Genomic DNA, 14,041 nt, shown 5'->3' on the forward strand with positions numbered 1-14,041 from the left:
ACGATAATGAAAACATCTGAAACGCTGCCAGGGCCATTGGCTAGAGCAAATGCTGTACCTAATCACATGACATTATTAACGCCTAAACGGACCCTGCTGATTGGGGCCATTGTGGAGAACCTAATGGCTTCAGCTGGGAGTCCAGTGATGTCAGGGTGCTGGGTTCTTTCGTACGAACACGGAGTTTGCTGAGTATTTCTGCGAACTTGTTATTCAGCACTTGTTGAGGATTAATGCCCAGCAGCAGGATATTTTGCTTGGAAGATAATGTGAACAGAATTTTGATGATTGTGAGAGGTATTTTAATTCTCCTTTCACCAAAGTAAAGGAGGTGCGTACCATGATGAAAATACAAAAAATGAATAATACTTACGTGTTGAGCCCCTGCTTGCTCAAACTGTAATTTACTAATTACTCAAGAGTGAAAGACAGATAATACACGTCATTGATTAGAGCATGAAAACAATTTGAAAACAATTTCAAAGTCACCACACACACATGTACACACACATCACATCTGTAGCACTGTTATACAAGTGGAATTAGAAAAGAGGATCTTATAAGATGTTCCACAAGGCTTTTTTTCCCCCGCCGTACAAAAACAGAGAAGCACAAGTAAAACTCTGTTTTTAAAACTATAAGTGGTAATGATTTTGAAAATAAAAAACATTTCTAACAACTATAATTACAACACAAGCACATAAATACTGTGAAAGGACAGCATCCTCAGCAGCATATATATATCCTACAGTAGGACATTATCAAATTTATCAAATATTACTTCCAAATACTACAACTATTATCGAATACATCGACGGTATACGCTGCATAATGTAATCTATGTAAGCTAAGAGCAATGTAGAATCAAGGCAACAAGAGTTTTTATTTATTTTTCTGGCTATCAGCAGTTAGCTGACATTGGTTCCTATAGGTGCCATGCTTAGTACCCAGCTCTCTATAAGGTTAGTCCTCATAGCTTACAATTCTATTGTGAACGAGGTTAGGTGGTTCTCCACACCTTCAGCTTCTGTGCCAGATCTGTAACTCATGAGACCGCAAAAATAAGACAACCTCAAAACGTTGATGTAATCGAGCCACACTCGTACAGTAGTGTAATGTCTAAGTTTGAAATACAAAGTCTGATATACTACTTGTTACATGAAATATTAATTGCATTATTGTCCATATTGCTTGGGGCAAAACTTAACTTTTACATTACCTGTCATAAAGTTACCTATTAGCATTTCACCCTTCCTTTTATGGCACCACTGTACACCTAATTACTTTTTCCTTGCCCAGGGGATTGCATGTATAATAGATTATGTTTGTTTTAGCACTCCCAAAAGAAAATTTGCATCTCATGGGACCTACTTCGCATAAAATAAAAGGTCAGAGTGTGTTCCCAATGACACTGATTTCCACATTTCTCTCGCTCTCAGAACTACAAAGTGGTTTCATCCCCTAGAATATCCCCTTAAAGAAAAGTAGGCCAGAAATCATGCATTCAGGTGCCATATCAATTCCCCGGTTGCAGTTACAGCGCTGCATATTGATGGCACAGCCAAGCTTGGCACATTAGGCACCACCTGTCTTATTTTATAGCCTTTCTGTTTGCAGACGATTGTTGTGTAGTTCATACAGGGTTCACATTGGCTTGTGTAGTTTTGCAAATCCATATATATTATTTGCCGTTGTTTTTCCTCTTCAAACACTCCTCTGTTTTTATCCATGCTTTTCTGTTTCTCCCTCCTCCATTACTTCACGTTTTCTCCAGTGGATAATCGCCCTTCGTCCTCTTTTTGACCAAATCCCCTGTTCCCTCATCTCTCTTCCAGATTACGGTACTATCAGGAAAGTGCTTTCTCCTCTCAACCGGTCCACAGGGAGCTGCCTATTGGAGGAGATTGAGTTGTTCCCGCCCAGGAAGAGGCAGCCAATTCGAAGCCTGCTGATCCTGCACAGTCGTAGCGAGCTTTATGTGGGTGTAAGAGACCAGGTCATCAAGATCCCACTCAAGAGATGCAGCTACCACAAGAGCAGAGAGTGAGTACTTGCACAAAGAAACGCCATTAATCTCAATGGAAACATTCAAAAGCAAATGTGCAACAAAGTTTTCAAGCCCTTTCTTTCATAAGATTCTCTTTATCAGAGAGGACCAGGCCTAGATTTAAAATCCTCCAAATCAGCTTTGTCTGAGCCGCTGGAGGTGCCCATGGCTGCCCTCAGTCCATCTCCCTGACTGCCTTGCTGTCTTGTCTTTGACTTGGCACAATACTGCTGGCGTCTGTGTGTTTTTATCAGATATATTGAGTTCCTGTCTGTTTGGAAGGCTCTCCATCAAGGAATAAATATTGGCAAAGAAAAACAGAGATACAGGCCCTGGTGTGAGAACTCAGCACTAGGTCTGGATCCCATCCATCATAGAAAACAGAAAAGGAAAAGCACCTGCATTCTTTATCTCTCACACAATGAGCTGTTATTGCATTACACAGAAGACATAAGGCTTCATATTACAGCTGTTGCTCTGTGATATGTGCTACAGCCACGACAGTGCTTCATTGCAACTTTAATTCCTTCTTTTTCTCATGAGAGCTCAAGAAAGTCAGACAAAAAACAAAAGTGATAAAATAAATTATACAAGGGAGACTGGTTGGTCGCCGTAGGGAGAATCACTGGGTTATTTGCTGACATTTCTTATACATTTACTTGTTTGAAATCTTAGAGAGCTGTCTCTGTCTTTGGCAGTGTGGCTCATCATTTTGTAGTATAGAATCTGCAAGACCCTTAAGGCTTCCTGAGAGACAGGTGCTGGCGTGTTTCTTCACCCTTCTCATATTGTGCTGCTGTCGTCATCTCTTCTATCTTTGTCCTAACAGATACAGTCTGCAACTGTCTGCTTTTTGCTAGTCACCCAGACATTGTGTCAGCTTCCTTGTGTGTGCAGACAAACCCAAGTCTTACCTTTTTGCAAATCCATATGGATAGCTGTGATCATGTGTTTTTTGCGTAAGAGCTATTGTTTGTGTCTGCACTCGGCTCATTGTTACTGATACTCAGAAAAAAACCTTCATATTTCACCAGGGGAATATCAGGCAGCATTGACACCTGCAGCTGAGAGATATGTCACCAAACTGTCACCACAGACATGTGTTTTTATCAAAAGAGTAACATCAGGATTTTTGTTGCACTCAATAAACCATCTGAGGAAGATACGAAAAAGACAGATGCCGCTATCTTTGCTAAAATAGCTTCACAGTGAATACTTATTGAGCTGATAAATGAAAAATCCATCAACACATTGTATTAAGGCACCGTTTTATGACGCTGATGCTATTTAATGGATGTTGATGTTTCCTGCAATTTTTGTTCCTCTCTTTTTTTCCCTATTAATTGTGACTCTACTCACATCTTTGTCCTAACTTCACACTATCTCTTTACCCCTCTCATCCACTCTTTCTTCTCAATATTCCCTCTGCCCTCACTCCTCTGACACTCTCGCTCATAACCTCCACCTACCATCTTATCTCTGCCAGTTGTCACATTTCCATACATCATTTCTCCCAGCATCTTATCTTATACTTTCCTCTGTAATCTCACTCTTCAACGTGATGTTTGATTTTATGCTGTTCCATAATGCAGAGCTGTCTATCCACATACAGGACAGGTTAATAAAAGCCTGCAAATAGTGAATTCTCTTCTCACCTTTTAGAGCCTGTGTAGGAGCCAGGGACCCATACTGTGGTTGGGACCTGCTGCTGAAGAAATGCACCACCCTGGAGGAAAGTGTCCGAATGAACCAGTGGGAGCAGAGTATCACAAAATGCCCCGTGAGTACAGAGCTGCCATCTGATCTGTGCAAATGGAAAGATTTAAAACACTTTGAATTTCCTATATTTCTACATAAATGTTACCTGAAAGATCCTAAAATTAGATGAAGGGAATTTAACAAAAGAAGCAAATAAATATAAGCTGGTTATTTTTTTTAATTTGACAAAATTGCATAGCTCTTTCTTTTCGGTATTTGGTGTTATCCCCTTGTGTAGCAATAACCGCAACTAAATACTTCCAGTAACTGTTGATCAGTCCCGCACATCAGCTTGGATTCATTTTAGCACATTCAGTAACTTCTCTGTGCTGTTGGTGGCTTCCCTCACATGAAGTGCTTTCTTCAGTTTTGACTATAACAGTTCTGTTGGATTAAGGTCACGTATTTGTCTTGACCATTCGAAAACATACTCTCTCTTTGGCGGAGCAACTTGTTTGACTAAGGCCCTTGTCTATTTGCATGAGACATTTTCTTCTTGGTCCTGCCTTTTTCCCTCGTTCATTTAAGAATGGCAAGCTCCTTTTTCAGCTTCTTCCCAGATGCAGCACAACCAGTAAAAACCACGATACGTCCACCATGTTTCACAGATGGGTTAGAAAGCAGTGTTTTCATTTCTCCAGCTATAAATTTGGATTTCTCATTTTAAATCAAAAGTTCTGCTTTGAACTTTCCTGTCCTTTTAATATTTGTCCTTGTCTTCTGGCTTCCACAAGTGATCTTTCACAAACAACAGAAGTGTAATGTTACACTGGGTTTCTCTGTGATCCCATAAACTGTTACGCACCTTGCTCTTGGAGTTATCTCTATCGGTCAACCAATCTTGGGAAGAGTAAACGCTTTTCATTGTGCTGACTATAGACTGGTGTAATCCAAACTCATTTCCAAAACATTTGTAACCTGTAGTATGACGAACATCAACAACTCTTTTTCTAAAGTTCTAGAAATTCTCCCTTTGTTCATGCCATGACAAACCTCCAGAAATGCTTTGTGAGCAAGAGCTTTATATTAAAGGCTCAGACCGACTATCATCCCATTGATTGAGAACATTACTGTAATTTCATCAGCAAATAAACCAATTTTAGAGGCTCACATATATCTGCCACCTACAGATATCAGGCATTGGATTGTTTTTACTCAATGAACCAATTATAAGTTCCTATAACTAATTGGGTCTGCTTTACCAGATTTCAAATCTAGAGTGAAAATCAGATTAAGTTTTAGAGTATACCTATGCAAAATTACATAACATCACTGCTTGCAGTTCCCTTCCTAATAACGTTATTCCTTTTTTGTCTTTACTTTGAAAATTGGTAGAAAATATATCTTTCCTTTCTTGCCTCCATTTTCATTCTCCTTTCCACATCACACACCTGTCCATTTCTCCTCGGGAAGGTACACCCTGCATGTCAAGACACTCAGCTCACAAGCAACAACAACTAAAACAAGTCTGAGAACATATTCCTGCTAACAAAAGATTTTATACTTTTTTTCTTGTAAAATAAACATACAGGCTACCATGTATAAACTGTTTGCTCTCATTTTCATACCAATATTAGCTTTCTCTGTAATAACACTGTTCTTGTTGTAATTCAGGCATCCTGTAGCGTGAACAGATCATGGAAACACTATCTCCATTTTTTTTTTATTAAAAGAAGCTATAAGCAATCCTTTGTATCCATTTTGGGGTTTACAAATATATAAAATAAAATGTATTAATAAGAACTTGTGATGAAACCACTGAATCCATTAAACAATCGGCAAATCATTAAAGTTCCAGGTTAATTTTTTTAACAAATTTCTGCCGCACAGCCACTCAATCAGTCTAACTAGGTCCAGTCCATTTAGAGAATGCATAAATCAACTCTAGAAATAATGACTCTGTGTATGCTTACAATGAGAAATGACCGTATACTCTGAGGTCTGAGGCCAGACCAACAACAAAATTGTGCATTTGCAGCAATTCATTGCAAGATGTCAAAACTAATAAACAAGAAGTGGTCTTTTTTCACAGTTATAGTTTCACTCCCTATGAGTCCATTAACACTTTGCAAAAGCTAAACTGTTTGAGTGTCTGCTCTGCTGAGTACTCCTGCAAAGTGGTAGTCTGAATTTGGAGGCCAGTCAAGACTGAACACTGAGTCATGTTGTGTAGGCTGAGACAGGATATGCTTTACCAACATATTCACAAGTGCCATCTGGCACCACAGTTGCATCTCTAAATAAGCAACAACTAGTTTCACTGTGATGTTAGAGAAACTTCTTTATGACAATTCTATAAGTTTGCACATAGTTAAAATTAAAAATTCTCCTTAAAGGGGCAGCGTATAACACTTTCTTACAACCATCTTAAATGCCGTCCATCCATCTATATGAGAATCGATGAAATAAAAAAGAACTCCGGCATCACTTTAAAGGCCGCTGTTCTCCATCAGCCTAAAAGCCACACCAGTGTTTAAGCTTCGCCTGTCCCAAATTTGCTCCATCTTTTTATGTTTTTGCCTCTTTGACAAGGTCAGATAACGTGCCAGTACCGTTCTAGCATTAACAAGTATGATCTTCCATTTCTCAAATGTATACCCTTGAACCTCTTACAAAACTGCATCAACAACCACTCATTCCTCCATTTTCTTCTTCATCGCAGCCCTCTGAACAGTACTCTCCTACTCTACTCTTTATAGCCATCCTCTTGTGCAAAACGACTTGCTCCACAAACAGATGTAAATGGTTAATTCTGAGGAAATAAAAACTCAACTGTTTATTTAGCAAAGCAATTTAATTAATAATAAAGCACATACGAAGCAAAGTTTTATGTAATACAATCCTCATAAAACATAAAAGCTTTTCATTTTTCACCTTATATGTTATCCTCTTTCTGCTGTTCTTTCCTTTCAATGTTGGCATTATATAGAAGAAAATACAAATTTCTCAACAGTACACAAAATAGTTCTTTAATTTTAGCGTTTTTAATGAAATATATACAGCATGAAATATTCATTGAATGGATAATACACCACGACCAGAACATTCACAGTCTCAGCCTGAATGATAATGTAATATTGCTTTATTGGATATCTCTGTAGAGTTGTTTGCTTCCTAGACTGCCCATCATTGCAGATGTTGTCTGTCTCAGCCAAGCATTCCTCATTTAGGCACACGGCAGAGTTCAATTACCAATAAGAGCGGAGGCCAGACGTTATTCTGCTTCTGCCAAAGCAGATGATGATCACTCTTTCTTCTTCTTGTGTAATAGTGTTTTTTGCATTTTTAAATCACCCTGAAATGTAGCAGCAACGTGGCTCATATCATCTGCAGCCCTGAATTTTTTGTAGTCAGCTCATATGCGCAGGACATCGCTCGTAATTCATTGCCACTGCAATATCTGAGCTTTCCTGTTTGATTCTGTTTTGCTTCTGATATTCATTTATGAGGCTGCTCTCGTTTCCTCATATATCTGTCCTGTGAATGTGTCCAGTGTGAATCTCTCTTTTTGCAATTTCTTTACATCCTGTAACAATTTTTGTGTCTTCCTCGAGTTTCTCAGTAGATGATGTAATGTAGATATGTTTGTATCTATTTGAGAAAAAATAGATTTTTGCTGTCATCCATCTGTACCCATGGGCTGCACCTCACAGAGCAACACATTCCTGAGAGCATCACTGATGCCATGACCAGTTTCTATGATAAGCCATTATTATTTTTGGTCCTTTTTTTGTCACTGACAGGTCCGTAATGTAACAGTTGATGGAGGATTTGGTGCCTGGACAGGCTGGTCCACTTGTAGCCATAATGATGGAGGCAGTGCAGGGTCCTGTCTGTGTCGGACACGAGCTTGTGATAACCCCGCCCCTCAGTGTGGTGGCCAACAGTGCTATGGGATCAGTGTTGAAGTCGCCAACTGCTCCAGGTAAATTAGTTTGGTCTGTCATTGTTAATAATCTGCTCATCAATTTATTAGGGATGCAGTACCCTTAGTACAATATGTACTCGGAGCCATGATTTAATTGCCAATAAATCAGTTGGGAGTAAAAAAAAAAAGGGGAAAAAGCAGATTCTCTGAGAAACCCATGACACACTGTTGCAGTATTTCTTCATGACATTATTTCTTTATCGATATTTGCTTTAAATTACAAAATTCAATTTGATTCCAACAGCCAAAATGTTTGCTACATTGCACTGTCCATTAATTATTTGGCAACCAAAATTTTCGGTCAATTTGATGATATATATAGAGGTTTTGCTCCACCTCTAAGCAGCCTGTAACAATGGTTGTGTTTCTTGGCTTGAGAATTATATCTTCTTGAGTGGAAAATTGAGCAAATTAAAAACTTGAACTTCAATTGCGTCACAAACTGTTTTAAAAGGGACGGACGTGTCATGTTATCATCAACATATTAATATTTGAAGTTTAAGAATTCATATCTGGAGCTATAATTTCAAATCTTTCATCAGTGGCTAATGTCCCAGACTGATGTTGCTTTGTATGTTGCCATAGAAACGGGGCTTGGACTCCCTGGACTTCCTGGTCTCCCTGCAGCACCAGCTGCGGCATTGGCTTCCAGGTTCGTCAGCGCTCCTGCAGCAACCCGACCCCTCGGCACGGCGGGCGAGTGTGTGTTGGCCAAAACCGTGAGGAGAGGTAATGTACACCTATATTGGTCTACATGATTTTATTAAAGTACATACTTGTTCTAAACTTGTGTGTCAGTCTACACATGTGAAAGGTATGAATACAAAACAACCTTGGCTTGGAAGTATGACTTTTTGACGCCTTCTGTCTGATTACATGATAGTCAATTAAGGAATGAGTGGGACAGGCCTGTGGGTAATTATCTGGCTTTCATGCACATGAGTCTACCTTTTGAGCCGTTAGAAGCTTTGATGTAGAATAATCCTTTTTTTTTTTAAGCTGTTTGTATGGTTTCCAAGCAACTGTCAAGGCATGAAAAAAAATGAAGGAGAAAGCATGTGAAGTAGCACAAAAAAAAACATACAAAGCAGCGCAGGTAGAAAAGGTCAGGAGCTGATTTTCTTAAAAGTTTTCTCTCTCTCTCTCTCTCTCTCTCTCTCTCTGTTTGTTCTGGCTGTCTAAAAGTTAAGCCCATTGCTGGTCAAACTTTAAAACAAACAATACTTATGATAGCTTTGACAGCTTCCATTGTGTTTTAGAAGTTACACAACTCTGACTATAATACATTTTAAATGAAGACTGGTATGTGTTAATGCACCGAGACATTCCTTCTTTGTGGTTCTAGCATCTTGCCTTATCCGGGGAAACATCGTGTTGATGTTTTTTCCCCAGCCTCGGCTAAACAGAGTTTGGGGGGTACTGAAAAAGAAAAATGTTACTTACGTTGTTACCATGGCAAAAGAAATGGCATCTTGTAGGATGAATAATTTAATAGAGACTTTAAGAATGATTCTTAAATGACTATTTTTTTTCTCTTTACTTTTTTACACCCTTTTTGACTAAAACCTCCCACCTTCTATTCTCTTAGTCATCACTGCTCCAGAAGTAGCAGTTTTTTCTTAAGAACTGCTCTTTTTGGAGACATGGGGATTAAATTTAGTGACCGGCACGGCCTAGTCACTGAAAAGACACTCAAGAAAAAATGGTGACTGGTACTAAAGATCACAGCAGGAGATTTTGCTATTCCGTTTATTTCTTTCTCAGAGCTTTAATCTCATCCTGCTACCTGCTATCAGTACCTGCTCACTTTAGCTATTTGAAACATGTTAAGCCAGTTTTTGGCCAGGGGACAGTTGTGAGTACTGGAAAAGGATCTTTGTAGGAGTGAGAGGAGAGCAATCTTTGTGTGTGTGTGTGTGTGTGTGTGTGTGTGTGTGTCAAGCTGCAACCTCCAGGGCTGAAAAATAAAGCCAATATGGAAATGGCCAAATCTACTGTTCCTGGAATGGTCGCCTGGGCCTTGCTCCAAAAGCTAGTCAGTAATCATAGATCCCCATGTAAAAATGCCCAACAACAACAGAAATAAACGTTTTTATATCCTGACAGAGGGGATCATTTTGTTCTTTATGGCTAACTTGTCCCTTAATAATAATTGCACATATTTTTACTATCATATGAATAATCAATTGTGAATATTAAAATAAATTACACATCTAAATTATAATAAGAGTCAAATGTACACATTATTATGGGCAGGGATTATTTGAGTAATAGATTAGTTAACCGGTGAACAGGAAGGGTCCTCGGTTTCTCACACTCACTGCATTCAATTCATTTTTCATATTTTTATTTTCATCCTAATCAAAGTCGAAATGGTGGATTATATTCCAGTTTTCATTGGGCGAAATTCAGAGCACAGCCCACACAGATCACCGACCCATCTCACAGCCAATACAGAGACAGAAAAAATCATGTCGCTCACATTCAGCCATATGGTCAGTTTAACCTAACACACACGTTTTTGGGCTGTGGGAATAAACTGGAAAACCCAGAGTGAACCCACGATGACATGAGGAAAACACAAAAATTCCACACAAAGGCCCCAGTCGAGATTCCAGTCGGAAACCCTCTCACTGTAGGGTGACTAACCACCACACCACTGTGCAGCCCTTTGTGGCTCTCTTCTCACTACAAAAACACAAAATGCCAACAGATACTTTTATTTCCATCTCTGTTTATTCTTCTTTAGGATGTCGTACCAGTTCATTGAGGTTTTTGGACATTTCGTTGATGCAAAGCTCTCTTGAGGTCCTACCACATCATCTCAATCAAGTTGGTTTTTGGCTGGACCATTGCAACTCCTTGATTCTTCTTTTTTTTTAGCCACCCTGTTGTAGATTTGCTAATGTGTTTGGTTATTGTTATATGACCCAATTTTGGCCAAACCTTAGCTGTCAGTCAGACCCATGTATAATCTAGAATACTTCAGTATAAAGAGCTATTCACCACTGTGCTCGACAGCTAGTATGAGGTGTTTGAGCTGATATGCTATGTTTGATGTTCACCAAAATGATGCAAGTATGTTATATGATTAAATGTCACTTTTGCCTCCTCTCCAAAGAATGTTGTTCTGGAAGTCTTCTTAATGATTTGTGCTTGATATGTGATTTGTTATTTTCACAGAGAGGAGGCTTTCTCCTAGCAATCCTTCTAAAGAAGCTGTATGTTATCAGTAGTTTTCTAAATGTACTGCTGTGAACAAGCAGTACATTTAGAAGTACATTTAGAAAGTTAACAAGCTAACTGAGACAGAATCTGAGCTGTCGCTCTTGGTTTTTTTGCATTTTCTCTGAGCATTGCACAATCTGACCTTGAGGTGAACTGACTGGAACGTTCCATCCTTGGAGATTTGGCAACTGTCCCAATTGTTTGAAAATGGTCTTTTAATCCTTAGGAGGGTTAAACCTTTTTAGGGTAAGGTTAGATTTTATTGTTGTTAGGGTAAGAGTTATGGGAAAGCAATCAGTTGTTAAGATTGAAGAAAGGGGAGAAAATAAAGAAAAAGAGATACGTGAGAAAATGTGTGAGTGCTATCAACATTAGCGTGCCCAGGTGTAGCAGGAATGTTTACTGCACGGTTCTTGAAAAACTTTTGTGTTCAGCAGTCATAACAGGTCTAAAAGCTTCCACCACATCTGTTGTTTTCAGTTACCCATGTGTGAAATAAGTGAAGTCTTCTCTACCAGCTTCAGAAGGACTAGCTTTTTTTTCTCTTCTGATCTAAATGATTGTTTTAATGTTGTGAAAAGCTTTTGTTTTTTGGGGCATAGGGTTACTTTCAGAGGCATCCGCAGTATGGCTCACTGAACACTTTGTTCTCCCGTTGTTGCCTCAAGTACCCTATTCAGATTAATATACAGACCTTATGTTAATGCACACATGTGCCCGACATGTGCTCACACACACACACACACATACACACGCACACTGTCAAAAACAAAAAAAAATGCCAACGGCAAAATAAACGTACTTTATGTTTTTAATGCCCTTTATCTCGCAAGCCTTCTGTAAGTTTGTTCCTGATTGTTTGCAGCAGAGCCTTTAAACATGAAGCAAATGCGATGAAACCAACTGTACACAGCAGTGCTACAGGCTTAAATCTGGATAGTTAATGCCTGCATTTATGAACCTTCTGTCGGTATTTCCCTAAGCACACTGATAGTGTCCACACTGCTTGCTCAGCCTATAGTGGGTAATTAGCCTCATTTCAGTCTGATCAGCTCTGTGTGTTTAAGAGAGAAGAGAAAAGGCTAAGATAAGATGTGGCAAAGCCGCTCACTTGTATGATTAGACTGTGCATGATGATAGTTTTCAAACTCAAAATAATCTCTGCTACACTAAATTTTGTGTGTTGCGGTGGAGTAGGGATGCTCTGTGTACATATTCGTCTCTCTGCATCAATGTCTTTTTTTACGAGTCTGTTTTTCTTACATCTTTCTCCTTCTCCCGGGAAGATGTGCAAGATTGTAATCCAAACGTGTCCTCACATTTCCACACTCCTCCTCCCCAACCGTATCAGCCAACTACAAGCATGCAGATTCGTAAAAGTGGGAAGAAACACACTCCTCTGAGGATTATTACATCCAGGGTGTATAGAAAATAGCCTTTACTTTGCCGTGAACAATGCTGAAGTGTTTAGAAATAGTGCAACAGAAATATTCAGCTTTAGCCAAAGGAGAATTGGGTATACTGTAAATTTATAGCTATTTAAAGGAATCTCAGTGTTCTTCAAATGGCAATACCACTACAAAACAGCAATAAAAGCGATTTTATAGTTTTGTGTTGAGTTATAAAATAAACTGTATGGCTCTAATAAACCTGGCAATCGTCTGTTGTTAATGTATAATGAGGATTGAGTAATTAAAGTATTTTAGACATTGCAGTAACACTGTCTTGTAAACTATGTAATTAGAGATGATGCATGCATCTTTGTGACTCTTGTAATAGGCTATGCCAATGAATTATGCAAACTGCATATGCGTGTTCATTAAGATTTGAGATGTAATTTTCTTAGCTGGAATTTTAAGCAACATTGGCACAGACATTTGCCACTGGTGTGGCCTCTGGTGGCATGAGTCATGCACAAATTCGGGCACATTCTGTGCAGTGTCCTCTGCACTCCAGGGCCACATCAAAGACACATGCTGTGTTTGTTAAAATTTGTTTTAGACTTACTGTGGCTTTTCAGACATCCCAGTCTTGTGGTCCAATCTCTTTGTAGCTGCTTTAGTTCCATGGTAAGATTTCAGTAGAAGGTTGCTATCTTCAGTGCCCTTCACGTCTAATTTCACTTGCGTGTCAAATAAAGTCGCTGTTCTATTTTCCACTGACCTGTATTGTTTTATGTGGATAACTCTTTCATTTTCTATAGCGTGCGTCCTGCAATTTCTAAAGGGATAGTCCTTGCATACTGTTGATGCACAAAGCGCTTATTTGTAGTAAACATGTTTTGGTTCAGTAGATGTTCATTAATGGGCTGCGCGGTGGTGGTTAGCAACGTCGCCTCACAGCAAGAGGGTTTCTGGTTCAAGTCCTGCTGAGGCCTTTCTGTGTTGATTTCGCATGTTCTCCCTGTGTATGCGTGGGTTCTCTCCGGGTACTCCAGCTTCCCCCATCACCCAGAAACATGCATTTTAGGTTAATTGGACTCTAAAATTGACTCTCGGTTTGAGTGTCTCCCCACGACCCTGAGTTGGATTAAGCCAGTATAGAAAATGGATGGATGGAAGGATAGATGTTCATTAAGAATGATATCACTAAACCTTAAATCAGGAGTCTCAGCAAAATCTATGAGGCATACATGCAATCACACAAACTGCATAAGGAATACAATGTGATAGAAGAGTACATACAATGAATAAACAACAAAAAATCTTGTTTGTCTGGGCATGTCGCTGTAAAGGCATGTAGGCTCTGCTGAGTCTGGAGTGTGTTTACTCAACAAGATAAGTATCAGCTATTTCTGAAATAAAAATGTTTCAACTAATTGTAGTGTTTAAAGTGATTTAGTGGCAGAAATTTGAGGTTGGTAAAAAATTTTGTACAAGACCTGTAACTAACTTGGTAAGAAAGCCCACAGACTACCAACTAAAAGGTTGTTTTTTAAACTTTGTAGAATGCTGTCTGATGAAGGCATTCTATGAAATGCTTAATAGTTTGGTCTCTTCATGTAATTTCAGCAAGCTCTCTGCTGTGTCCTTGTTTTCTTATTCTTTAGAGCAGCACTAGAGAAATATTGCATTTTGGAG

At 39.1% G+C, this 14,041-nt stretch overlaps 2 protein-coding genes across 4 annotated transcripts in view; both read left to right on the plus strand.

Annotated features, from left to right (window-relative positions):
• Positions 1-14,041, plus strand: part of LOC140284993 (uncharacterized) — a 205,100-nt gene that overhangs the window by 99,846 nt on the left and 91,213 nt on the right. The window lies entirely within an intron of this gene.
• sema5a (sema domain, seven thrombospondin repeats (type 1 and type 1-like), transmembrane domain (TM) and short cytoplasmic domain, (semaphorin) 5A) overlaps positions 1-14,041 on the plus strand; it is a 128,901-nt gene that overhangs the window by 72,891 nt on the left and 41,969 nt on the right. For all 3 annotated transcript variants that reach the window (XR_011910196.1, XM_072378376.1, XM_072378375.1), the window contains 4 exons: positions 1,836-2,043; positions 3,710-3,827; positions 7,549-7,730; positions 8,319-8,462. Coding sequence is in view for 2 of the 3 variants with exons in the window: in XM_072378376.1 (XP_072234477.1) it covers positions 1,836-2,043; positions 3,710-3,827; positions 7,549-7,730; positions 8,319-8,462 (652 nt within the window). In the remaining variant the exon portion in view is untranslated. The remainder of the gene's footprint in view (positions 1-1,835; positions 2,044-3,709; positions 3,828-7,548; positions 7,731-8,318; positions 8,463-14,041) is intronic.

Source organism: Leuresthes tenuis, unplaced genomic scaffold (genome assembly GCF_036924035.1).
Source record: "Leuresthes tenuis unplaced genomic scaffold, fLeuTen1.0.hap1 SCAF_24, whole genome shotgun sequence".
Lineage (NCBI taxonomy): Eukaryota > Metazoa > Chordata > Actinopteri > Atheriniformes > Atherinopsidae > Leuresthes > Leuresthes tenuis.